General features: G+C 43.0%; 1 protein-coding gene across 1 annotated transcript in view; it reads left to right on the top strand.

The window, feature by feature from the left end:
* Window positions 1-27,310, top strand: part of SCN11A (sodium voltage-gated channel alpha subunit 11) — a 166,074-nt gene that overhangs the window by 48,902 nt on the left and 89,862 nt on the right. The window contains exons 5-12 of the mRNA XM_082348288.1: window positions 1,456-1,590; window positions 8,455-8,728; window positions 12,215-12,335; window positions 13,164-13,263; window positions 16,374-16,502; window positions 17,938-18,041; window positions 21,749-21,916; window positions 22,705-22,768. Coding sequence (XP_082204414.1) covers window positions 1,456-1,590; window positions 8,455-8,728; window positions 12,215-12,335; window positions 13,164-13,263; window positions 16,374-16,502; window positions 17,938-18,041; window positions 21,749-21,916; window positions 22,705-22,768 — 1,095 coding nt within the window. The remainder of the gene's footprint in view (window positions 1-1,455; window positions 1,591-8,454; window positions 8,729-12,214; window positions 12,336-13,163; window positions 13,264-16,373; window positions 16,503-17,937; window positions 18,042-21,748; window positions 21,917-22,704; window positions 22,769-27,310) is intronic.

Raw genomic sequence — 27,310 nt, 5'->3', positions numbered from 1 at the left:
GGAAGTCCTGAATGCAAGCCCCATAGTGCTCAGGCGGCCTGTGTTTGTGTTACTCTTAGTCACTTAAGTCTTTACATTTGGAATCATTTTTACTTCCTTGAAGATGGAGCTAGAAAGATTCTTTGAAACTTCAGAGTGGGAAGTCTGAATCTGACTTAATAGCTTAGGAAAATAATATTTGCAAAGAGTTTATATTAAAAAAGGCCAGGGCCTCTTAAAATAATGGATTTTGAGGCCTCCTTTACCTCTTCAAACGTACACGTTTTTATCCACGTAAAAAATGCTAATTAACTCTAAGCACTTCTCTTATTCTTTGATCTTCTCTTATTCTGAGAGTCACCCTAAAATCAGACAAGGGTTTAGAATTTCTGATCACTGCCTTAAAACGTTGGATCATATACACTGTGCCAGGCCTGGTACTAATCCCATCCCATGTCTGTGATTTCATCCTCTCCATGGGGTCTAGGTGTTGAGTCAGTAGAGGTAGAAAAGCAACCAGACCTTTTCTCTCTTAAATTAAGATACTTAATCTAGTGTTTGCAAAGTGTTTTCACAGCTATTATCACATTTGCTTCCTAAGACTAAGGAGATTTGGAAGATTATCCCATTTTATAGGGAGAAAATTAGGGCTCAGAGAAATGGAGTGATCCATCCAATATCACACAGCTTAGAGTGGTAGAGCCCAGTTCTTTCGACCAGTATTCAATGCCCCTTCTGGCAGGACCCAAATCTGCCTGTGATTCCAATCCAGCACTCCTTTCAACACCTACTTCCTACTTCATGCTTCCTTATAAACACACATCTTGTATCCTTTACCTCAGTTGGCTGTCAGCCGGCCTCTGTAAGGTGACAATGGCTGAAAATAGCTTATGGTATGACACTGCCCAGCAAGATTTCATTTTTCCCCAAGAATTAACAAAACAGAAGCCTACATGGGAGAGTTTGGGTTTGGTGACAGGTCCATTGTGGGGTTGCTTTGGTGGCCAAGGGGTCTTCTTGGTGTCCCTTATGACAAACATATAAGCAAGCATGTATTTTCATAGGTCTGAACCCCAGTGTTGATGGCACAAGAGAAGAGAAAGAAGGAGGAGCTGAATGGGTGTCTTGTGAACAGTTTCACGTTGTGGACCTTGGTAGGTCCTGGGGGATGAGACCTTAGAGCCCCCAAGTTAGTTGGCCTGCAGGCTAAGCTGAATGCAGAAACAGCATGGCTTTTCAGATAGACTTGTCTGTATTTTCTCACCCACTTGGATGAGGCCAAAGAAAAAACAACCTGTTTCTTTATTAATGATGCTTTCTTCAGAGTTAGATTAAGCACTGATTAAAGGCAGATGCTTCCAAAGTATAAATGTAAGTACCATCTCGGTCACTCTCCGGTTACAGGGTTTCCTACACGATTCTTTAAAATCACTTTGGCTCTCTTCCCATTTCCCTTCCTCTATGCTCTCCACCCAGCTTTGGAGCTGCCCCTCCCAGAAGGGCTTCAATTGCCAGGAGCAGAAGCTTGGACTCTGCGAGAGACTTGCTCTGCGGAAAGCTTCAAGAGGTACCAAAGGGGCTGCTGCCTGGAGCCACCTTACCAGGAGGCAGGTAAGTCCTCTGGGCTGGGGGCAGCCCTGTTCTTCTGTCCTTTCAGGGCTGGACCTGCCACTATGGAACTTGCTCTGTTTTTTTCATCAGGACAGAGTACAGACCTTTTGTAACCTTTTCCTGCTCAAAACAGAGGCAGAGACCAGGTAAAGGATACATGGCTCAGGTGATGGGGTCCATCAGGTGGTTCTCCTCCTTTCAAATGCTCTGAGAGGGCATGAGGGCATGGGGACAGGAGATGGCTGGCTGGCTGGCCTGGTAGGTGCTTGCAACCCTGGACTTTGTGTCAGGAATTAGACTTTTCTAGAAATGATGTGCTCAAGTCTTGTCTCCATCTGAGGCTATGGTGCAAATCCTCCAAATATTTTCTGAATTCCCTGTGGCCAATTAACTTAATCAGAAATTGATGTACATGAGGGGTTTTGTTTGTTTGTTTTTTTGTTTTGTTTTTGTTTTTTGCTGAAGAGCTAGCAACTTAATCTTGGGATTGGCTTTGGACTGAGATCAAATTGTGTTAAAGTCCGTTCAAGTTCGCTTTCTTTCTGATTTTCTTATGGGATTTATGAAGGAGGAAGAGTATGTATATATATTCTTGTAATCCACATTAACGTACACAGCTTATGAATCACCAAAGTTAGGAACTTGTTATGCAGACCACCACCCAAAATGGATGAAGGGGCATCCTGTAGGATATATCCACCATTGGGTTGTCTGGCTTGGATGAGTGGGAGGGTGTCATGGTGGGGCCAGTGGAATGCCTGTGGGAGTGACGTGAATGGGGCGGTGGTGGTGAGGCTGATGTCCAGGGAAGAATGTCACACACAGTGAGGGTGCCGTCGACCCAGTGCAGCCCAGCTGGAAGCTGTGTGGCTTTCTCCTCCTGACTCCCTTTTCTCAGGAAGGGGTGTCTTAGTTTGAGTATGAAGAACTAGGCACGTAGGTGGAATTGCATGGTGGTGACTGTTTGGGACTGAGATTCTCCAGCACTTACGGGATCATAGGCAAGTGTCTCCATTTCTCTAAGCCCTAATGTTTTCTTCTGTAAAATGTGGACGATATAATAATATCTACCCTGTAGCTCTCTTGGGAAATTATGAGAGAGAATCCATTTAAAGTGTTTGACAGTGCTTAGCCTATGGCTCAGAACTCTTATTAACCTCAGTGTGGACCTTTGGCATTTTAGGTTGTGTGGACCAGATCCACGCCAAAAGGTTCTGGTTGTGCAGCTGCAATCCTTTTGTGACTTCCCCTTACTGGTTAGGGTAAAGTGTGAGGGTCAGGTTGTCCAGTTTGACTCCTTACCTGGAGAGAAAATTAGAGAGAAACACTAGTCAAAGGAAGATGTAAGGTTAAAATCTCTGCCTCCTAGGAGAAGAATTCACCTTAATTGCAGATGAATATTTCCTTTTAGAAATCCCCCAAGGATAATATTTATCTCATGAGGTTGCTCTGAGGATAAAATGAGATAATAATTTTGCCTGGAACAAGGTAGACATCCTTAAATGCCATCTATCATTGTGAAAATGTTTGTGATATCATGTTAATTGAAAAGTTCATAGGGTAAAATTGCATACCCATCATAATGACAGCTATGTAAGTATATTCACAGAAAGACTGCGGAAAAGAAATACACCAAAATGTTAAAATTTGCATGTGTTAGGTGGCTTTGGTGAGTGATCATTTCCTTGTCTTGTTTTCTAAATTTTATTTAATGGATGATTCTATCAGCCCAAGCCCTGGCAGGAAACAGATGGCACATTCAAACTGGGCATTTTGAGGATGTTTTATTGAAGGGACATTTTACAAAAGTTCAGGCAGAGTTACAGTAACAGAAACAAGTGACAGTGCCGTTCTCAGGTGTGCTGAGAGTGGGGAGCCATTACACCCTGCATCTGAGGGGGCAGGGGGAGGTGCTGTAGAACTGGAGGAGAAGCTGTGTGGATGGGCCATCTGATAGGAGCTGTGGTGCGTGCTGCCATCAGGGAGAGAGTTGGGAAAGAAGTCTCCAACCTCATTCTCCCCTATTTTCTGGGTCTCTTGCTGGTGCCTCCCATTGGCCAAACTCAACCAGAAGCCAGATTTCAAGGGACCCCAGTGAGGGGTCCATGTGGATCAGCTTCATGGGCACTGAGCAGGGTGGGGAAGGATGGGGAGAGACCTGTAGGGCAAACTGAAGATGGCCAGCACAGTAAGGTTATGTAGCTTTTGTAATTATAGGTAAAGTCATAAATAAGAAACAAAAGCCCTTTGCCACCCTCAGTGCTTTCACATGTGCATACTCTTCCCTCTTTCCTTTCAGCTCCATGACTTCCAGTCTTTGTAACCATGCCCTCCTCTGGGCTCCCACAGCACCCGGTGCTTCCTCTAGTGTAGCCGCACTCAGTGTGTGGTTTCATCCTTTGTCCTTAACTTACCTGATTCCCCACACCATTGTAAGACCCTTGAGGCTGGGATGGTGTTTTATATCACTTTGCATTTCTAGCACCCAGCACATGAGTGAATGAATGATTGGAGTTCAGATCTAAATACCTCTATAAAGCTATAGATTTGAATTAAGGTCCAGAGCTACCTAATCTTAACAGAGAGTGAATTCCCAAAGAATTTAGGGCCTCTGCTTAAGGAAGTGAGGCTTTGGCTCTCTTTCCTAGATGAGAGTTTGTTTACTTTCTATTTAGTGGGAGTGGGCCCGTGAGCCTGCTGAACACAGGCTGGTCCTCAGAGGCCCTGACAGATGGCTTCCCACCTTCCTTGCCAGTCTAGCCCATCACCTGATGGAGGTCTGGCAGAGCCTCCTCACAGGCCTCCCTGTCTCTCATGATTGCCCTGTGTCAAGTCATAATTCACATGTTGCTGGCCTCCTGGTTTAGGACTGCAAATTGAGATTAAGCTTGCTTCCTTTCTGACTCAAGGAGATTTAGAGCCTGTCTTCATACCTGATATTGACTCTCTATTTTGATTCTCTATTTTGACTCTCTATTTTGAATTAGAGGATGTTTTGAGCCCTTGAAGGATTTTTACAATCCTTTCACAATCCTATGGGAGTAACATACATGCATATGATTCAAATATCTCAGGAAGAAAAAATGTTGGGAAGGATATAACATGAAAAATAAAATGTCTCCACCTTCACCTGTATATCCAATCGCACTGTTAACCATTTCAGTTTTTCAGTCTTCTGGTCATTGTCTCACTTAACTCTAAATAATTCTCTTATTCTCCTATTTCTTGATTTATCAAGTTTAAGTAAAAATTATTGAATTGCCCCTATGTGCGATGAGGGATTTAGCTTATTGACAGTAATCCTTCTGCCTTTCTCATGATTTCTTCCAGTTTTTGTTCCTTATATTTCTAATTTGGTTTTGCACTTGATTACTTGTGTAATTTTAAGGGATATATTTATACTTGTATTGCTTGATCCGTTGACCTTCCATAGAACGTCTTAATTCTCCACGTGTTTAGGATGAGGAAATTGGTGCCTCTGAGCTTCCCCTCACCTTTTCTCTCCAACTCCAGCTTGCAACAAAATTTTATAACATTGATAACATTTGAAGTCTTTTCCGTAATTATAATTAATTTTGCTTTATGTATCAGATTGTTAAAAATCAAAAACTAATATATAACCTTTATGATATAAAGATTTTGTAGCTACTAGTCTCTAAAACCAAGTACTATATTTGGACCCCTAAAGAAGGGGATGGACTCTGATGTCACTGACCTTCTGCTGCATGAAGGAGAACGTTCTAAGTGTCAAGGTCAAGTGGACTCTCTTTTTTTCCTGTTCTTATATTCTGTCGGCTGCTCAGATCATTTAGTTGGCTTCATATGTAAAATGTGACTTTCTGAAGAACATTTTGTTTCCATGGAATTTCTAATTACCTTTCTTTTTTACCTATTAATAAACCAGTTTTTATTTTATTTTAATTTTTTTGGCTGTGTCGGGTCTTAGTTGTAGCATGCGGGATCTTTCTTTGCAGCATGCGGGCTCTTCGTTGCGGCCACATGGGCTTCTCTCTAGTTGTGGCACTCAGGCTCCAGAGCTCACGGGCTCAGTAGTTGCAGTGTGCAGGCTTAGGTGCCCCGCGGCTTAGTTCCCCGACCAGGGATCAAACCCGTGTCCCCTGCATTGGAAGGCAGATTCTTAACCACTGGACCACCAGGGAAGTCCCCATCTATAACAAATTTTGACGTGTGCAGTTTCAGGGGTTGTCAGTTTTATTTTGTGTTATTTATTTTTATTAAGTCTCTTTTCCTCAAGGACCCAGTCAAAATAACCCAGGTTCAGAACAGCAGGGCCAGAATGTCCAGTTTCTTCTTTAATAGTCTCATTATTACGGCAGCAGCCCTCCACTGGATTTCTTGCTGCAACTTAGCATAAGGTCCAGTTTTTGCCATCCAGGGTCTTTCCTGGCTCATCCATTTTGTAGGATCAACTAGCATTCATATGCTGTTTACTGCAAAAGACTTCATGCTTGTCTTAAATGTCTTTTATGAGCTCTAGAGCCAAATTCAGCAGAGTCTCATTATATGCTCACTTCATTTATACAAATTCAGTTACATATGTTTATGAGAGAGAGGTGAGGGAAGAAATAGAAGGGAAGAGGAACAGAGGGGAGAGGAGAGGAGAGAGAGTAATTTAAATAGTACGGCCAATTCCATTATCCAGGAGCGTCCATAAAGAGCTTGACCCTGAATGAATGCAGGACAGAATGCACTGAATCTACGGTCCCATATTTGGTTTCTGTTGACATATGGCTCACACTTTGTGAGTACTGCATTACCCTTAGTGTGTTTAAAGACACATATGTTGCCCTTATCATGACCTTTAAACAGAATCCAACTACTTTCTTCACTGAAGAAAGAGGTTCTATTGAATTTGTTGACCAGTGAGTTGGGATGCCTCTTCAACATGGTACCTCCCTAAGGGATTTGCAAAGGAAGTTTTGACTGTGTTTTTTGTTTTTGTTTTTTTCTTATGTGCTTTTTTTCAGAGGCTAACACGTGTAAGCTGTGATTTCTCTGTATTCCAGTGCTTCCCGGTTCTCTCCACTTGCAGGTCCCATCAGTGGCTTCACCTCCATGTGTTTTAATCTGAATCTGTTCCCCCAAAGCTTTCTCCTTCCCTAGTGCTCTCTATCTGAGCGACTGGCACTGTTGACTCACTTGCTGAAGCCAGGAGCCTTGACTCCTTCCTTGCCCTTAAATCCCTCTCTTCCCATGAATCACTTGTCAAGGCTATTTTTTAAGTGACTCTCAAATCCATCCACTCCATTAGGTCATCCTCAGTGGTTATGACCTGTTGCAACAGTTTCCAAGCTCATTTCTCCTATTCTGGCCTTCCCAACTCCTTCATTCCCCTATCCCAAGCCTATCCATTCTCACCAGTAAGAGGGATATTAAAAAAATGATAGTGTTACTCCTCTGAAATAATAATAATAGTAATAACCCACCCTTTAGTAACACTCCGCTACCCTCAGAGTGAAGTCCATGATCTTTACTAAGGATTACAGGCCCCCACATGCTCTCCAGTGCTGACTGACCATTCCACTCCACACAATCTCCATTCTGGGCAAACAAAACCTGTTGATGGACACCATGTTCTTTTTCAACCAAGTGTCCTCGTACATGCTCTTTCCTCCCCCTGCAACACTCTAATGTCCCTTTTTTTCTTCTCTGAGACTTACATCTCCTTCAGGTCTCAGCTGAGACATTAAAGCTTCGGTAAGCCATCCCTGATTCTGCAAAACTGCTTAGATGCTTATCCTATGAACAGACATAGCACCCTCTATTTCTTTCCTATAGTAGCATTTGTCTTACTCTACTGTAGTTTCATGTCTTTTATCTGTCTTCTCCACTACAGCAGGCAGTGTAACTGTAGGGCCTGGAGGAGAGACTGAGGTTTTTTCACCATTAGTGCCTAGCACTGTGCCCGGAACAGGCTCTGAGCACATGGTTGTTGAATGAATAAACCAGTCCTATGTTGAGTTCCCCATTGTAATTCCTTGGAGTGGTGTGGGAGTCAATCCTAGATTGGCATTCAGTAAATTAGAAAGGAAGAAGATGCCTGGCATGGGGAATAAATGCATTTAACTTAACCACTACTGCTTTTTCTCAGAGTCTAGTTTTAAGCCTGAGGCTGTAGAGAAAGTCCTTGTAGAAAGGGCTGTCAGGGATAGGGGCTGGGAGAGCTATTATCCCATGATAGAGTGACCTATTAGTTTTGGCAAATCCTTTTTGCTTTCTTGGGGTCTCACTTCTGCCAGGTCTGGGTCTCAGAAGTTAGAGAGCTGGCAAAGGATCATAGATGTTAGTGTAAATGTTCATGCCTGTGTTTATGACTCTTTTGTTTCCATCCCGTCACATTTCAAGAACTTTGCCAACCAAAGGTGAAGAAAGACTCATGCACTCATAGTTTTGATTTTACAACCCCCAACTATGGCCCATTTGATTCCCTATTCCTTCCTCTCCTGTTCACACTGTGGCCACTTGTCTACCATCTGCAGGTCCCATTTCAGTAGTTCAGCTGGTTCAGTCTTACTGTCTTCCTTGATGCTTGGGTCTCATTTTTAGAGACTGAGCTTCTTCTGCTTATTGATCTTGAACTCAGCTTCCCACCTATTTCCAGGTCCTCCAGGAATGATGACCTGCTTTGGTCTCGCCTATGCCCAAAATTCTTTTTATATCCACAATAGCGGTCACCTCTTCTGACCTTCTTCACAGCTAATGAGTTCCCAAACCCCCTCACCTCAGTCTCAACTCTTGTAGACCCCATGATATGGTCCTTGGAGAGTGGAATCTCAGGGCAGACAGTGTAATTTTCTACCTCCCAGAGCTCTCTGAGGATCTGCTGCTTGTCTCTGCCCCGAGGGTGAAGATGGATGACAGGTGCTACCCGGTGATCTTCCCAGATGCGAGGAATTTCCGCCCCTTCACTCCTGACTCTTTGGCTGCAATCAAGAAGCGGATCGCCATCCAAAAGGAGAAAAAAAAGTCCAAAGACCAGACAGCAGCAGAACCCCAGCCTCGACCTCAGCTTGACCTAAAGATGTCCAGAAAGTTGCCCATGCTCTATGGTGACATTCCCCATGAGCTGATAGGGAAGCCCCTGGAAGACTTGGACCCATTCTACAGAAATCATAAGGTACCCTCTGTGGGGAGGCTGGGGTGTTCTAACCATGTTCTAACCACCAGGTGTAATTGGCATTGCATGGATCGCCAAATATTGATCTTGGGGTATAAAGAGGCCAGACCCCACTTCTCCTTTGCTGTCATCCCCTGTCATTGCTTTCACAGTCCTGAGAATGGCTTTCAGTACTAATTTTCTCTCTGTAATAATGCATGTCTTGGAAAAGAAGATGAATGAAGACGAGGAGCAGCAGAAGGGTAAAAGGAGAGCAGAGAAAACATAAAATGGTGTCAGGAAAGAGGACTGGACTAGCAGTCAGAAAAGTTGGGTATAGGCCATTTCAAGTAATTGGATTTATAACTTTGGGTAAATCACTTCACTAATTCTCACTTTTCTAATCAGTAAAGCGGGAATAATGCCTGCTCTCCCTACATTACAACATAGGCATGCTATGGAGCCTTTATAAACTGTAAAACATTATAAACTGTAAGGCATTATACTGATACGAAGAATTAATATCACTGTCCGTGAATGTCCGTTTCAGCAACTAGAGTTTACCTTGAAAAACTCTTAGGCAATAGGCTTTTCAGGCTATTAAATGAGATTTATGAAGGTCAAAGCCCTAGACCAATACTTGGCACATAAGAGGAGCTCAATAAATGAAGTTTAAGAATATTGTAATCAAGTAGGCACATGCAGATTACATGTAAACTCCATGCCAATATGTGATAGGCTTGCTGTTTTATCTACCTAGATGTAGGGAAATTCTAGTAAAAGTTCCTCAAAGGGGTTCCTAGATGAGGAAACGTGAGCTCAGGCTCTTCTGATGGCTGTTTGAAAGCCTGGGGCAGTGAGGAAAGTCCTCTACAGACCATCCCCTTTCAGGAAAGACTCAGAAGACCTGGCCATCATCATCTCACTGTGTGATCCAGCAGAGAATGGAAAACCCACTTTGCCAGACTGAAGACAGGGAGGAAGGAGGCTGGGGAGTTTGGGGAAAGTCCTGGAAAATATGGGATGCTGAGAGCATCCTTTTCTGGCACCCATGAGAAACTGACCTCTCCAAAGAAAGATTGCCTGGTTTGTATGTCCTTGAATTGGACAGACTTGGGGTTACCAGGCCGAATGGGGACTGTGTGATGGAAGAAAGCTGGGTATGAGTGGGAAGGACAAAAAAGGGGAAAAGAGGTGAAGGAGCAAAAACACTCCAATATTTCTCCTTCTCCTAATGCCCCAGAATTCCAGGGGCTTCTTGGAGGCAGAGTAGTTGGAGGTGAGATAACTCCTGGAGGCCTCCTTCTGCCTCTAGGCTGGGTAGGAGATCCAGGAGGTAGGCAGCAGCTTGGTGTTTTGCGGACAGTCCTGGGAGGACAGGCTCTGATCCAGCTGGGGTGGATGTTCTCGGACCATCTCTTCTCAGCCTGGGTCCTCCCTTTAAATCAAGAGACATGATACTTGTTCAGAGCTCTGCACACCCATGACCTAACACGTCAGTGCTCTCAGCAGTCACGTGAGCTATGTGTGGTGTCATTAGCACTTCACCTTACAGATAAGGAGACAAAACCTTGATGGGGAAGTGGCTTACACCAGGTCAAACAGCCAGTTAGTGGTGGAGCTGGGACTCAAACCCAAGGGCTCTTTCTGTAGTCGCAGGTCACTTCCTCTCTTTCAAAGCTTCCATTTTTGAAGAGCTACAGGGAAAAGGGTGGAGATGTGTCAGCAAGCAGACAGCTTTAAATCATTAAAACCCTGGCGAGTGTAGTTAAATACACCATTAGTTGAAATATTTAAAGCAGTCAGAGGAGGCATTAATAAAATATCAAAATCAAAGGGCATAAAATGGATAACTAATAAGAACCTGCTATATAAAATAATAAATTAAATAAAATTCAAAAAAAAAATCAAAGGGCATAGAAGTAGAGCCATATCATGCCACCTATTAATCTGGGTGACCCACCTTAGGAAGAGGTTTGCTCTCTGCCCTAAAATCGTCTTTCTGTCCAAAGAAAGGGCACAGAATCCCCAAAGTGGGACCCCTGGGCTCATAGCTTTTAAAGAACCCTGTGGCCCATTTCATTTTGTTATGGAGGAAACAGAAAATATCCTAGTCCACATTTTCCCTGCAGCCAGATGGCCAGCAGACAAGTAAGTTCCAGCAACTCAGTGAAGGAAGTTGATGTTTGGCAGTGGCTGAAATTCTGGTATCTCAACCAAGGCGGCAGCTACCCCACTGTTTCTGGGCCTGGGTGACAAGACCTGTCTTTCCTGTTTGAGAATATGCTGGATTACATGTCAAGTAGTATTTTTCTGCAAATCTGAAAGGAGCAATGACACAGGAGACAGGAATGACCCTAGTTCTATGAAGGCTTTTATAACAGCCTTCAGGACACATAAAGGGACAGCCAGATGACAGTTAAATGGAAAGGGGGAGGTCTGAGGGTTGATGTTAGAAGCCTGTGAGTCATTGGTTGTTGTCCAGGTACAGCTTCAGGCCCAGAGCCCAGGAAGACATGCAAGGAGGAAACGGGTGCAGGTTTGGTGTTTTTCAGTGGGGCCCAACTGAACAGTGCACCATTTGGTGTGTCTGTCCTGGATTTGGCATCCCAGGACGTACCCACTACAGGCCAGTAGAGCCTCCAGTGATTGTGACAGATAACCAAAAACACCCACACACATTTCCATTGCCTTCTGTAGGGCCTCCCCTGCCAGTCGAGAACCTCAGGCAGATTTGCCTATGTCCAGGGAGTGGGGGGGAATGGGAGAGCAAGTCTGGGAACCGTGATGATTTTTTATTGAAAATCCTCAAGGTTAGAAGTGAGTGGCAGACTATTTCATGTAAGACAGCTCAGGCATAACAATATAAACTCTCTAGGTACCTAACTATTCTAAGATTCATTACAAAGTTTTTTTTTTATTTAATATTATCTTTTATTGAAGTATAGTGGATTTACAATATTGTGCCAACAAAGTTTTCATTAGTAATCAAAATAATTTAAAATAATCTGCCGAGTGTGAATGCTCAATTCTATTTCTGTCTCTTCAAGTTCTCTTCTAGTTCTTGTCTCCATAAATATATACCATGGAGTACAATACAGAGGGTTTTGTTTGACCCAGTTATTACTCTTCACCCCTGTTTTCTTTATTTGCAGGGCCCATGCGCTTCATTTCTGGGGCTTCCAGAGTATTTCACTGGGTGAACAGTCCACAGCTCAACAGTTATTTTGGGAGTGAGGGCTGACTTTCAATAGATCAGAGTCTTGGGACTCTGAGTGAGACCCAAGCCACATGGGGAGATCTCTTGGCTTCCAGAGTGACAGTGTAGGCTGGTCAGAAAGTACCTCTGGCTTCAGAAGACAGGTCTCCAATCAGAAGCTACAGTCACCATAATAAGACAAGCCATGCCTCAACCTGTGGTTCCACCGAATTTTCTCTGAATGAACTCATGATAAATATTGTTTGGTCACTGCATGTAATTCTATTGTGTTTGGTTTTTTTTTGCAGACATTTATGGTGTTGAACAAAAAGAGAACAATCTACCGCTTCAGTGCCAAACGTGCCTTGTTCATTTTGGGGCCTTTCAATTCAATCAGAAGTTTAGCCATTAGAATTTCAGTCCATTCATATCCTTTTGTTGCTTCTTTTACCAAGTCCAGGTCATGTGAAGTGTGCACAAGCCCTAGGGGTTCACATGTTTGTTGAGTGGAAATAGCTCATTCTTTTAACAAATACTGGGTGAGTGGCCCTGCTGTATGGCAGGGCTGTGCTGGGACTGGCACCTGTCTGGGATCCTGTGGCCTCAGAGGAGACAGGTCAAAAGGCAGGCAATTTCTTAGTGAGATGGGCAGTCTGGAAGTGGGATTTTCAGGGGGTGAGGAGACACCAGGCAGTTTTAGATGGGGGGAAGGGGGGTGTGAAAAAGACGTGGGTTGGTAGACGGAAGTACTCAGGAAAACGGGAAGGAATATCTATTTAAGTTGGGTTCCCTAGAAGCAGAACCTGTGATGGGATTCGTATTTAAGTGATTTAGTGGGGGAGTGCTCTCTGGAAAAGGAAAAAGGGAAACAGCATGGAGCAAAAGGAGGAGCCAAGCAAGGACAGGGTCTCAGCTGAGCCCACATCAGGCATCAGCCGGAGCCACGGGGCTCTCCAGAGCATGAATCTATCGCAGAGCTGCCCCGCCTGAAAGCCAGAGGCTGGGTTTTTGTAAATCTGTCGGTCAGACATGTGGAAAGGGAGTGTAGCCCTCTAAGGTGAGGAGGCTGCCATTCAGGCTGAGGACAGTTCTTCAAGGGAGGGGACAGCTGTGGGTTGTTCTCAGCCAACGCTCACAGTTAGAGGACAGATGCTCCTGCAGAAAAGGGGCCCTGCAGGGACCCCCGCAGCCTCAACTACAATAACTAATGACACATGCCATCCTGCAGTGTAGCTGCCTTAACGGCCCTGGTCACATTGTTCAGCATGTTCATCATCTGCACCGTCATCATCAACTGCGTGTTCATGGCCATGACTCGTGGGAAGGACAGCATTAACATAGATACTGAGAGTGCTGAGTAAGTGTTTGTCCTGCATGCATTTGTCCTATTTTTTTAAGCAAATAAACCTAAAAGAATTATGATTACCTCAGATTTTAGCTGTGGAGAGAAGAAAAAGTCACCCATAATCCCAGATCCCCAACACAAATGCTGGCAGAGTCAGTTTCATTTTTGTATATGTACACTTACAATTGTCTTTAAAGGTCTTTTAAACTTACATTTGTAATAAACAGCACACATACAAATTTTATGTCTAGTTTTAAGTGGTCTTCTTTGTCCTTATGTAGGCTTAACAGGAGCCCATTTTGATGCCTATACAATATTTCATCAGGTGACTATACCATCATTTACTTAACTACTCTCATATTTTACTACTATAAATAGCATTGCAACAAGCATCTTTTGGTATAAAACTACTTTAAAAAATCATTATTTTCTTAGAATAGAGTCTTAGAAATGGGTTTACTAGCTAGACAACCATGGCCCTGACTGGACACCCTAACTATGGTTGAACTGATAGTGACACACCCCAGAGGGCCTGATTTGCGTGGTGGGTTGAGGTCTCCCTATCGTGGAGATCTCAAGCCCTGCTTCCAGCTGGTGGGCATGGCTGTACTCCACAGCAGATGTCATTTTGGTCCACATGTCCCACCACTGGCAGGCTTCTGCTGGAAAAGAGAGAATGGCAGGGTGGGAGGTGGAAGGCTAAATGGCTAGGCAGAAATAACAGTCAGAGGTGGCTGTCTCATTTGCTTGAGATCTAGATGAAGACTTGCAGAACCCCACACATCTGTAATTACAGCCTTTTTTCAAAATACCTATAATTTTATAAATTATACCTGAGTTTAAAAGATGGCATTTCAGGGCAGACATTAATTAATCTTCTGTGTTTATTTGTCACCTAAAAGGTGAGCAGTTTAGAAAAAAGCTGAAGCAGAAGTAGCTCTTGCCCAAGGCAGCCTCATGACCATTTCTGCTCTTGGACTTAGCTGCTTTGGGATTCTTCGAGTTCCCAAGACCTTAGTTCTTTAACTTTGAGGGCTAACAATGGTTGGACATTCTACCAGAAAAGGTCCACTTCTTTTACTCTGAACCAGCAGATTGTTCGAAATGATTATTTCTGTCCCAGATGTGGGACCAGCGTGTGTGTGTGTGTGTGTGTGTGTGTGTGTGTGCGTGCGTGCGTGTGCGTGCGCGCGCCAACCAAGCATATTTTTATTGGGATTATAACAAGAGAGTTAGAGTATTGTCTTTTGGAGGAGGAGGAAGGGGAAGAAGGGAAATAAATTAGAAGACAGAACATGATGAAGGACTAAAGGAATAAAATGGAAATAGTTTTTTAAAAAATTGTGATAAAATACACATTACATCACATTTGCCATCTTAATCACTTTTAGGTGTACAGATCAGTGGTATTAAGTACATTCGCACAGACGTGCAACCATTACCACTCTCCATCTCCACAACTCTTTTAATCTTGCAAAACTGAAACTCTGTACTCATTAAACAATAACTCCCCATTCTGCCCTCCCCTCCACTCCCCTGGAAACCACCATTATACTTTATGTCTCTGTGTATTTGATTACTCTAGGTGCTTCCTGTAAGTGGAATCATACCATATTTGTCTTTTTAAACTAGTTTATTTCCCTTAGTATATGACCTCAAGGTTTATCCATGTTGTCACATGTGACAGGATTTCTTTCCTTTCCTAGGCTCAATAATATTCCATTGCATGTATATACCACATTTTATTAATCTATTCATCTGTCAATGGACATTTGGGTTGCTTCTACATCTTGGCTATTGTGAATAGTGCTGCTATGAACATGGCTGTGCAAATATCTCTTCAAGACTCTGCTTTCAGTTCTTTTGTATATGTACCCAGAAGTGGGATTGCTGGATCATATGGTAATTCTATTTTTAATCTTTTGAAGAATCTCCATATTTTTTTCCATGGTGGTTGCACCATTTTACAATCCCACCACTAGTGCACAAGGGTTTTAATCTTGCCACATCCTCACCAACACTTGTTATTTTCTGCTTTTCTTAAAAAGTAGCCAGCCTAATGAGTACGAGGTGATAGCTCATTGTGGTTTTGATTTGCATTTCTCTGATGATTAGTGATATTGAACATCTTTTCATATGTCTTTTCATATGCTTGTTGGCAATTTGTATGTAATCTTTGGAAAAATGTCTATTCAAGTCATTTGGCCATTTTTAAGTGGATTATTTAATTTTTTATTGTTGAGTTTATAGGAGTTCTTCATATATTCCAAATATTAACCTCATCAGATATATGATTTGCAGATATTTTCTTCTAGGAGTCTTATAGTTTCAGGTCTTTTTTTAATATTCACAACATTTTAATTAATTAATTAATTAATTTATTTATTTATGGCTGTGTTGGGTCTTCGTTGCTGCGCGCGGGCTTTCTCTAGTTGCAGCAAACGGGGGCTACTCTTCATTGCGATGCACGGCCTCTCATTGCAGTGGCTTCTCTTGTTGTTGAGCAGGGGCTCTAGGCACGTGGGCTTCAGTAGTTGTGGCATGTGGGGTCAGTAGTTGTGGCTCGCTGGCTCTAGAGTGCAGGCTCATTGGTTGTGGCACATGGGCTTAGTTGCTCTGTGGCACGTGGGATCTTCCCGGACCAGGGCTCGAACTGGTGTCCCCTGCATTGGCAGGCTGATTCTTAACCACTGCACCACCTGGGAAGTCCCTAGTTTCAGGTCTTACATTTAGCTCTAATCCATTTTGAATTAATTTTTGTACATGGTATAAGGTAAGGGTCCAGCTTCATTCTTTTGCATGTGGATACTGTGCTTTCCCAACACCATTTGTTGAAAAGACTGTCCATGTTGGCTGAAGCTTCTCTCAAGAATATGGCTGTGAAGCTAGGTGTTTAGAAGCAGCTTTACAACTTTATCCATGGGCCTCTTTCTCACAAATCCCAAATACCAGAACTTGCTTGAGGACCTTACCTTTCTGAACTTTGATTTGCTAAGACAAGAATGTTAAATGTCACATTAAAATGGAGTCAGACCTCATGAAGGTCAGATCAGACAGATGGACTCTCTGTTTTTCACATAGCTTATCATATTTCTTCTTGTTCTGAATGATTTGCTTTGTAGGTATGTCTTCACTGGGATTTATATATTTGAAGCATTAGTTAAAATATTGGCAAGAGGTTTTATTCTGGATGAGTTTTCTTTCCTTCGAGATCCGTGGAACTGGCTGGACTCCATTGTCATTGCAACAGCGTAAGAATGTTGAGATTTTTACCAAAGAGACTAGGGGTGGGAAAGAAGCCCCTTGGCTTCCAGCAGGGCCCTGTGTAGATCCACATGACTGGCTGAGTGCAGCCAAGTAAAGCCTAGAACTCTGAGTGCAGTGTTGGTTGACACTGAACTGCACCATGTAGCCAACTGACCAGAGGCCTTCACACACAAAAATCCATTTCTGGCCGCACCTCGAGGCTTGTGGGATCTTAGTTCCCCAACCAGGGATTGAACCCAGGCTCATGGCCATGAAAGCACCAAGTGCTAACCATTGGACCTCCAGGGAATTCCCCACAAATCCATTTCTAGGCCAACACTCATGGTCTTACTTTTTCAGCCATTTATTCACCAAACACTGACCTGTTATGGGGCCAGTCTCTGTGCCAGATATAGGGCTTGTGATAATGAAAAAAAATATATCATGCATGGTTCTCACCCTGTTGGAGCTCGCAGGTCAGAGGGGAAGTGAGGCATTTAATGACCATTTATAACATGCTACAGTGAGTGCTAGCATAGGAGCTGTGCATGATTCCAGCTGTTAGAGCATGGAGGAGGAATAAAGGGGTCTAGAACATCTTTGTCTACTGAAAGGTCACAAAGAGTTTCTCTCATGTTTTCTCCTAGAAGTGTTATTGTTTTGGCTCTTATGTTTAATTAAGTTTGTGGTCCATTAAGTTTGAGTTAGTTATTGTATATGGCATGAGGTGAGAGCTGAAGTTCTTCCTGAAGGAGAGGACATCAATTTGGCATCGAATGATGAGATTCCAAATTCATGAGTAAGCAAAATAAAAAGCAAGAGGAGCAATGGCCTATTGCCAGCACAATAATAATAAACCCAACCTTATTTAATTTGTGCCAGCCATTGTCTTAAGCACTTTGCATATATTTTTCTATCTAATATTCACGAAAGCCCTTTGAGGTAGTTACTATTAATTTCAGAGTTTTACATTTGAAGGTAAATGGTCAGGTGCTCCTGGTTATTGAGAGATGGTGTAGTATGTGGGCTCTGGAACCAGACTGCCTAGGTTCCTTCTGGGCTTGGCCACATGGTGAGACCTTAGGGAAGTGTACTGGGGCCTGGAACTTGGTAGCAAGTCAATAAATGTTTAAGTTGATTTCTGTTATCCATGGATGTAGCCACAACTGCAGTGACTATTTCAAGGAATCCTCATCTATGTCCAAGTGTAAAGATTAGCTGAGAGCAGCCTCCTGTGCAATCTGTGGTCCATAGGGTCCATAGCAATAGACAGTGGTATTGCCAGGTCCTGACATGAAGGTGGGATTGGAAGGGGAGGTTGCAGATTTCATTCTGGTGGACACACACCTCAGGCTGTGCTTACTTGTGACCTTTGTGGAGATGTGCAGGGCAGACGCATGCCTGAACAAGCCTGGACTTTCCTTGTGCTTTGTCTTGTAGGTTTGTATCATATTCACCATATATCAAGGGCAGCAGCATCAGTCTGTCATCCCTGCGTACCTTCCGAGTGTTCAGAGCTTTGAAAGCAATTTCAGTAATTTCAGGTAAGTCACTCTAACTTTCAACACTGGCTCTTAGCAGAAGAGAATAGTTAAAATTTCTCTATGTCATGTAAACCACAAACTAACAAACTCTGCTTTATTCATTTATTTGATCATTCAACAAATATATATTGAGCACCTAATATCCACTGTGCTAGCTGCTTGGGATGTACCAATGAGCAAACAGACAAAGGTCCCTGCCCTCATGGAGTTTACATTCTAGGTGGGGGGTTGGGAGACAGACTTAAGCAGTAACTATAATAAATAAGTAAACTATATAGTGTGCTGGAAAGTGACATATGCCATGGAGAAATAAAATGGAAAAGTAGGCAATGTGGTGGCTCTTGGAAGTCACGGGGGGTCAGGGAAGCAGGTTGCAATTTTTAGTGGGGTGGTCAGGATAGGTGTCATTGAGAAGGTGAGATGTGAGCAGATTTGAAGGTGGTGAGGGAGTTTCACAAACAGATATATGGGAAAGAGTATTCTGAGCATAGGAAGCAGCCAGTCCACAGACCGAGGACTATAAAAGACGTGGGTGGGGCTGGAGCAGACAGAATGAGGGGCCAGGTGGTGGGGGAGGGACCACAGAGGTGAAGGGGAGGCACCTAAGTACCGGGAAGACTTGGGCTTTGCTCTGAGAGAAATGGGAGCCATGCAGGGGCTTTGAGCAGAGGAGTCATGACCTGACCCAGGCTTTAAAAGGATTACTCTGGCTGTTGTGTGGGGAACAGAATGTGCGGGAGCAAAGGTAGAAGCAGGAAGACCAGATAGGAGGCATGTTGGTCACCATGGAAATGTGCTGCTCAGATCTCCTGCTGCAGGGAGTGCAGTTGACTAATGGTCCCAGCTGGCCCCTCTCTGGATTCACCACTGCATTCATGTTCATGCCAAGATCACGCTTTCCCTGCATGTGGGGGCCGCTAGTGCAGGCCCACCCCTGAAGGGTTTGGGACTCCTCTATGGGGGACTTTGGCTCAGGGGCTCCTCAGCAACCAGGGTGAGACTGTCTCACAGCAGCACTGCAGTCTGAGGCACTTCCTGTCTATCCTACTTCCTTCTTGCTCTCCTTTCCCAGGTGTCAGCCCTGTGCCACAGTCTGAGGCTCTCTCTGTCCCTCCACTCCCTCCCTCCAGATTACTCCTCACAAGCATTTCCCCAAGAAATCTCTTGCAATCCGGTCTCAAAGTGTCTGCTTCTCAGAGGGCCCAAACTGACACAGGAGGCCACTGCCATAATCCAAGCAAGAGGTGGTGGTGCTCTCAGATCAGGTGGTGGAAGAGGAGTTGGTGAATGGTGGTCAGATTCTGTATAAATTTGAAGGTAGAAACAAGAGGACTTCCTGACAGGTTGATTGTATACATGATATGAGCAAAAGAAGAGTAAAGGATGAGTCAAGGTTTTTTGTCTGAGTGACTGGAAAGATGGAATCATCACTGAATGAGAAAAGGAAGGCTGTGAGGGAAGCAGGCCTTGGGGGTCAGATTGGGAATCAGCTTTGCATGTGTTCTGTTTGAGATGGCTGTGAGACATCCAAATCAAAGTACCAAGTAGGCAATTAGATATATGAGGCTGGAGTTCCAGGGCTGCAGATATTATATTGGAGATTATGAGCCTATAGATGTTATTTAGAGCCATGGAATCTGATGAGATTACCAAGAAAATGAGCATAGATGGAAAGTAGAAGAGGACAAAGGACTGAGTCCCAGGCACTGAGACCTTAAAGGGGAGGGGAGAGAGGAGAAACCAGCAAAGGAGATGAGCAAGAGCCACCAGTAAAGGAGGAAAGAGAGCAAAAGTGGTCTCTTGGAAGCCAGGCAAGGAAGGAGCTCTGTGGATCAGGATGAAGCCAAGGACGGGGTTGTAAATATGAATTCCAGTTTATCAAAAATGAGTTTATTATGGCACAGTCTTCTCTTCTCCTTCCCCTTTCCTCTCTTTCCTTTACAAAAAAACTTTATTAAAAAATATTCTCCCTCTGGACTCCTTCCTTCCCCCCTTCTTCTTCCCTTCTTCTTCTAGTCTCTTCTATCAAAACTCCAGGCAATTTGGATCTTTTTCATACAGAGGCAGTGGGTTATTTTTGGAAACTCCAGAATAACAACTGCATAGTGATAAAGCAACTGGCAGTCAGAGGACACTTTATGTAGAACATGTCACTCTTTCTCTTCCTCTTTTGCAAGGTGGACCTTCGTTTCCCAGGTGGATTTGGGGGCTTTCTGCCTGAGCTGAGTCCCTCGTATTTCGCGTGGGTAAAATATACATTCAGGGAGACACTTAGCAGCTTTCATGTTCCCTTCCTCGTCTCTAAGCAGGTGAACATACTCTCCATTTTGACTCATGAAACACATGAGATCCCTGGATGCTTTTTGGAAGGAAGAGTATGAGATACAATCTTTTATGGGACTATGTAAAAATAATTCAGGAATCACAGCTATCTTTCATCCAAATCATCTTGCTTTGGAGAAGACTCGAGCCTCTTGTTACAGATGAAAAATCAGGCGTAGATGAGGTTAGAGTATTTTCGTGTTTGGTGGCCCCGACCATGCAGGGGAAGCATGATCTTGGCATGAACATGAGTGCACTGGTGAATCCAGCGGATGTCCCAGCTTGGCCTGAAGTCTCCTCCTCATGTGGCATCACCCTTGGTGGAAGGTCATCTGCTGTGGGCTTGGCCTCCCGTCAGATGCTGCTTTGTGTTCTCAAGTCTACCATTCATGGTTTATGCTGATCAACTGAAACTTTGTCACTTAGTGTCATCCCACACATTACAGATGCCATCTGCTGGTTTATCTCTCCAGCTGTGTTGAGAGCAGAGCCTGTGACTCAGTGTTGTGCTGGGACTGACTTGTTCCGACTCCCCAGCAGACTGTGCACATCCTTTTCCAACTCTGCATCCAGGAACGTCATGTTGGTAGCTTGAAAGCAGCTGTGGGAGAGGGGTGTATGGAGGGAGAAGAGGGATCTACACTCCAGAATTCAGCAAACAAGGACATCTGTAAATGCTGCAAATGAAGACTTTCTCTGTCTCCTCCCCTCCCTGCAAAGAGCTGATTTTAAACATTTGCCGACAGACTACAGGACTATGTCCTTTTTATTTTGTAACTTTGGCAGCCTGACAGTGTACCATGGACATAGTAGGTGCTTGGTAAATATATTTCTTGAATGAATTTTTAAAAACCCTTATTATAAGTAGTAATCTGAGTTTCTTTTCCTGAGACATCCTTATTATTTGGGTCCAGACAAAGCTCCTTCTTCCAGCTCCCTGACCCCCCAATTTAGCTATATCTCATGGCACCTCGTCCAAATGTTAAATACAGCTCTGCTCCTTCTCTCAGGAGGCCTCACTTTGGCCTTAATGCTGCCTGTGACGCCCAGCCATGGAGGTGCCTGCACAACTGTCATCAAGTTATGTCTTGTGTCTCTGTGGCATGTTTCTGCTCGAAGTCTTCTCACTTGCCCTTCAGAGCAACCCTGTGGCATCTGTAGAGTAGGATAAAGAGGCCGAGTCCTAGACCAGTGGACCACTCTGATGACCCATAGCTTCTAAGGCACAGAGTTATGGCCTCAGAATCCTAGGTCAGGCCAGTTTCTGATACCAGCCTGCAATCAGACAACTTTCGAGGCCTTGTTGCTCCCTCTCTGTTCCTTGCCTGTGTCTGGTGTGTGTGTGTGAGTGGGGGGCTTCTCCCCACATCTGTCCTCTTCCTCAGGTCTGAAGGTCATTGTTGGGGCCTTGCTGCGCTCTGTGAAGAGGCTTGTCGATGTGATGATCCTGACTCTCTTTTGCCTCAGCATCTTCGCCCTGGTCGGTCAGCAGCTCTTCATGGGAAATCTGAACCAGAAGTGTGTGAGGAAAGACTGTGACTCTGACTATAAAGGTAAACACCCCACCTTTCACTCCTTGATTTGTGCATGGTTAACTTTTATTTATCCCCACTCATACTGTCTACTGATCTGCATTACAGAGTGTCTTAGGATCAAGGGATGACTTGTCCCTCTAGGGTTCTCAAGTGGGCAGATGCATTTCTTAGAGAACTGCCTCATTCTTTGGGTTTCCATGAAGAAGGAAAATCCTGAAGCCACATCTATAGGAGTGGTGTCATCTTCCATCTCTGCCCACTTCCTTGTCACGTTTTGCAGAAGTCTTCAGAGTGCCTGGCTTTGGCCAAAGGAGACCAGCAACTTCCCACAATGCCTCCCCCCACCCAAGTATTTTCTTCAATGATATTGCTCCTTTTATGTTGCACCCTCTCCACTCTGAGGTCAACCCTATATCAATTTCATGTGTCCTGAATTTTATGTGGCCACACTTTCTCCATGACTGTCTTGGTTTATGAGCTTCTCATGGGCTGACCCTGTGTCCAGCTTCTCCTAGGGGTGGTCTCTGGTTCAGTTCTATGTACTGAGAGGCAAAGTGGTGGTGGTGTTACTGCTTCCTCCTCTTATTTCTCCTTCCTTCTCCTTTTCCCTCTTTTTCTCTTGCATCTTCCTGAGGGCTTAGGCTCTAGTTCCTCTCTGGATCATTTCATCGAGATCACTTTGATCACTTTGATCATTTTGGAGGATTCTGAACCATCTGTTTCAAGCATAATCTGGCATATTTGCTACTCATTTTCCTTTCAATGTTGTTTTTTCAAACCTGAATTTATAATTATTTCCTTCTCAGACTATTGCTTTGAAAAGAAAGATTCCACTGAATTCAGAATATGTGGCACATGGATGGAGAGCGGGTAAGATGTTTATACTCTTCATTCTATCTTTTTGAAGTGATGTGGCAGACAGTCTTTATCTAATGACTTGTAGAAGCAGTGGTGGTAGTTCTCTAACACTACTATTTCATGTGTCTAAGCAAGTTTATTTTATTTTATTTTGGTTTTTTAAAATATTTATTTATTTATTTATTTGGTTGTGCTGGGCCTTAGTTGCAGCAGGCGGGCTCCTTAGTTGCGGCTCTCCAGCTCGTTAGTTGCAGCACGTGGGCTCCTTAGTTGTGGCATGCGAAATCTTAGTTGTGTCATGCATGTGGGATCTGGTTCCCCGACCAGAGAATGAACCCGAGACCCCTGCACTGGGAGCGCAGAGTCTTATCCACTGCGCCACCAGGGAAGTCCCTCTAAGCAAGTTTAGATGTGCATTACTAAATTAAAAATTATTTCCAAGTGTTTAGAGCAGTTCTCTCTCCCAAATTATATTGAATTTGTATCTGATGAGAAACCTACTGAAAACATAGGGATATTTTGACATTATGGAGCGGATATTCAAGACTATCAAAGGTAAGAAAGGATGTTGTGACTGAAAGCCCCATCTAGACCTATTTCCTGTTCAATGACATGGCCCTGATGGAAGACATCTCAGCACATGTCTTCTGTTTGTTGATCTGTGACCCCCACTGCCTCTAGTTGCACACACTGTTGTATGTGTGTTCATACACATTCACTTCAACAGCTAGTAGCCCTCTGACCCTTTGGGGATACTGTTCCTTCTTCCAGGATATTAGTACTCTCTGTGGTGAGAGATTCATTCAGTGAAGGTTTATTGAGTGTATTTCAAATTAAGATAATATGCTAGGCACTTTGATGAAATAGACTACATTCATCTCTCAATAACAAATAGGTATCAAGGGCCAACAGTGTGCCAAGCTCTGTGTTAGGTCCTAGGAATCCAAGTACAAACAAAGGAGTGCTGCCCTCTTGAAATTGACATCTTTCAGGCAAGAGAGATGTACAGTAAATCCTTGAAAGTGTGATGAATGTTATAAGAGAGACCTGTAGATACTTAGAGAGATAACAGAGATGTAACCCTGCCTGTAAAATTAAGGAAGTCTTCTCGTGGTGGTCACAGGTTCTGATTAGGTCAAACTCACAGACTTACTAGGTTTTAACACAAGGTTTATTGAGCTCTCTAGAATGATCCTCGGCAGGACATACTGCACCCACAGTGTTTTCATTCAATGAGGAGCCCAACAGCTGTCACAACAGTGCTTCTTTGATCCATCACCCATGCAGGGCAGGTATGGTTACTATAAGCAAAATCCAAGGTGGGGTGGGCCATCTAAACATACAGATGCAGAAGCCTTGGTTTCCAACTGTGTGCCAGTCACAACTCTCTCAGTCTAGGTATAGTCTCAAAGCTCAGGAGTTTTACAGTAAGCGAACTCCTAGTACATGACCTTCGACACTGATCATAATGTGGTAGTTTCCAAGGAGATGGCAGATCTGAGGTCACCTTCCCAGACAGGCCTCCGTTCAGGGCCCAGGCCTGGTTTTCAGCCTTTACTCACTGCCTCCTCTGAGGACTGACTGAGTGGTGACTACAACATGGATCTGAAGCATGAGTGGGAAGTTCTGGTGGATGAGGAGATAGAGCAAATGATTCCTGACGGTACAAATAGCAAGGATGAAAGCCTCAGGACATGAGGACATGCGGGGATAGTAAGAAGCCCAGCAGCTTGTTAGGCAGAGGGGCAGGAGACTGGAGCCAACCATGCAGGACCTGGTAGCCCATCACTGCTGAGGATTTTGACCTCAATCACAAAGGAAACAAGACCTGATCAGATTAGATACTTTTAAAACTCACTTATGTCTGCTACATGGAGAATGGGTGGATAGAGTAGATGAGGCAGCCACTTAGGAGGCTGTGTTAATACAGATGAGAGTCACGAAGCTGTTCAGTGGAGATGAAGAGAAATGGATGGATGAATCCCAAAGACATTTAGGAGACAGAAAGAACAAGACTTGTGGATTGAAGAGGGGTGTGGCATGTATATGTGTGTGCAAATGCACGTGTAGGATAGTGGTGAGAAGTACAAAGGGGAGAATAGAAAAAATCAATATAGAATTAAAAGATAAAGCAACAAAAGAGACAGAAAATATGAGAATAAATATCAATCCAGAAGTTTCAGCTTTTGACTAAGTAGGAATTCCAGAAATAGAGCACAGAAAAAGCAAAACGGAGGAAATTAGCAAAGATAATACAGAGAATTTCCCTGGGATTAAAGATGCAAATCCCTCAGTGGCCCATAAAGTAGCCAACACAATGAATGAAAAAGGACCATGTCAGGTGCATTATCATGGCATTTCAGAACCTTTGGGGAAAAAGATCTGAAAACCAAAGAGAAAAAGGTTACCCACAAAGGAACAGTATCAGAATCCTCAACAACAACATAGGGATAATAGCTGAGCAGTGATTTTATTTTTCTGAAGAAAAACTATTTTCAACCCCAAATTCTATTTCTGGTCAAACTGTAACTCCACTGTGAAGGCAGAGTAAAGATATACCCATATGTGCAAAGATCACCCAGTCTTCCTAAAAAGCTACTTGAGGTTTGGTCCAGAAAAATGAGGGAGTAAAACTTAGAAAGAGCAACACAAAGAGCCAAGAAAAAATGTATCTGACCCAGGAGACCCAATGACACAGGCCATGATATTTTCCACGAAGAGTGATATAAGTAGTGGTGAAGTGGGGTGGGATGTTGGAAAAGCCTTATCTACCACAGCAGAAAGCTAGTCAACAAAGACTAAAACTGATAAATCAAATATCAGTATAAGCATTTTAAAAAATTATAGTATAGTTGAATTTCAATATCATATTAGTTTCAGGTGTACAATATGGTGATTCAGTATTTTCATAAATTGTACTCTATTTAAAGTTACTGTAAAATATTGGCTATATTCCTGTGCTGTGTAATATATCCTTGTAGCCTATTTATTTTATACATAGTAGTTTGTATCTCTTAATCCCCTACCTCTATTTTTCCCATCCCCCCTTCCCTACTGGAAACCACTAGTTTATTCTCTATATATTTAATTCTGTTTCTGTTTGGTTATATTCATTCATTTCGTTTTTTAGATTCCATGCATAAGTGATAACATTCAGTATATGCCTTTCTCAGTTTGACTTATTTCGCTAAGCGTAACACCCTCCAGGTCCATCCACATTGTTGCAAATGGCAAAATTTCATTCTTTTTTTATGGCTGAGTTAATATTCCATTGTATATATATACACCACATCTTTTTAATTTTTTATATAGGAGTATAGTTGATTCACAATGTTGTGTTAGTTTCAGGTGTAAAGCAAAATGATTTAGTTATACATATTCATACATCTAATCTTTTTCAGATTCTTTTCCCATATAGGTTATTAAAGAGTATTGAGTATAGTTCCCTGTGCTCTACAGTAGGTCCTTGTTGAATATCTATTTTATGTACAGTAGTGAGTATATGTTAATCCCAACCTCCTAACTTATCCCTCCCCCCCACCTTTTCCCCTTTGGTAGTCATAAGTTTGTTTTCTAAGTCTGTGAGTCTGTTTCTGTTTTGTAAATAAGTTCATTTGTATCATTTTTTTAGATTCCACATAAATGATGTCATACGATATTTGTCTTTCTCTGTCTGACTTATTTCACTTAGTATGATAATCTCTAGGTCCATCCATGTTGCTGCAAATGACATTATTTCATTCTTTTTTATACCACACCTTTTTTATCCATTCATCTGTTGGTGGACACTTAGGTTGCATCCATATCTTGGCTATTGTAAATAATGCTCCTATGAACATTAGGGTGCATGTGTCTTTTTGAATTAGTGTTTTCATTTTCTTCAGCTATATACCCAGCAGTGGAATTGCTGGATCATATGGTAATTCTATTTTTAATTTTTTGAGGAACCCCATATTGTTTCCCACAGTGGCTGCACTAATTTACATTCCCACCAACAGTGTATGAGTCTTCCTTTTTCTCCATCTTCCTGGCAACATTTGATATTTGTAGACTTTTTGATCATAGCCATTCTGACAGGTTTGAGGTAGTATCTCATTGTGGTTTTGATTTGCATTTCTCTAACAGTTAGCAATGTTCTGCATCTTTCCATGTGCCTGTTAGCCATCTGTATGTCTTCTTTGAAAAATGTCTATTCAGGTCTTCTGCCATTTTTTAATCAGGTTGTTTGTTTTTTTGATAGAGCTGTGTGAGCAGTTTATATATTTTGGATATTAACCCCTTATCAGTCATATCATTTGCAAATATTTTCACTCATCTAGTAGGTTGTCTTTTCATTTTGTCAGTGATTTCCTTTGCTGTGCAAAACTTTTTAAGATTAATTAGGTCCATTTGTTTATTTTTGCTTTTGCTTCCTATGCCTTAGAAGAAAGATAAAAAAAATATCACTATGATTTATGTCAAAGAGTGTTCTGCCTATGTTTTCTTCTAGGAGTTTTATGGTTTCTGGTCTTACATTTAGGTCTTTAATCTGTTTTGAGTTTTTTTTTGTATATG

This window comes from Balaenoptera borealis (genome assembly GCF_965194805.1).
Source record: "Balaenoptera borealis genome assembly, chromosome: 12".
Taxonomy (NCBI): Eukaryota; Metazoa; Chordata; class Mammalia; order Artiodactyla; family Balaenopteridae; genus Balaenoptera; species Balaenoptera borealis.
This window is presented reverse-complemented; position numbering and strand designations above follow the sequence as displayed.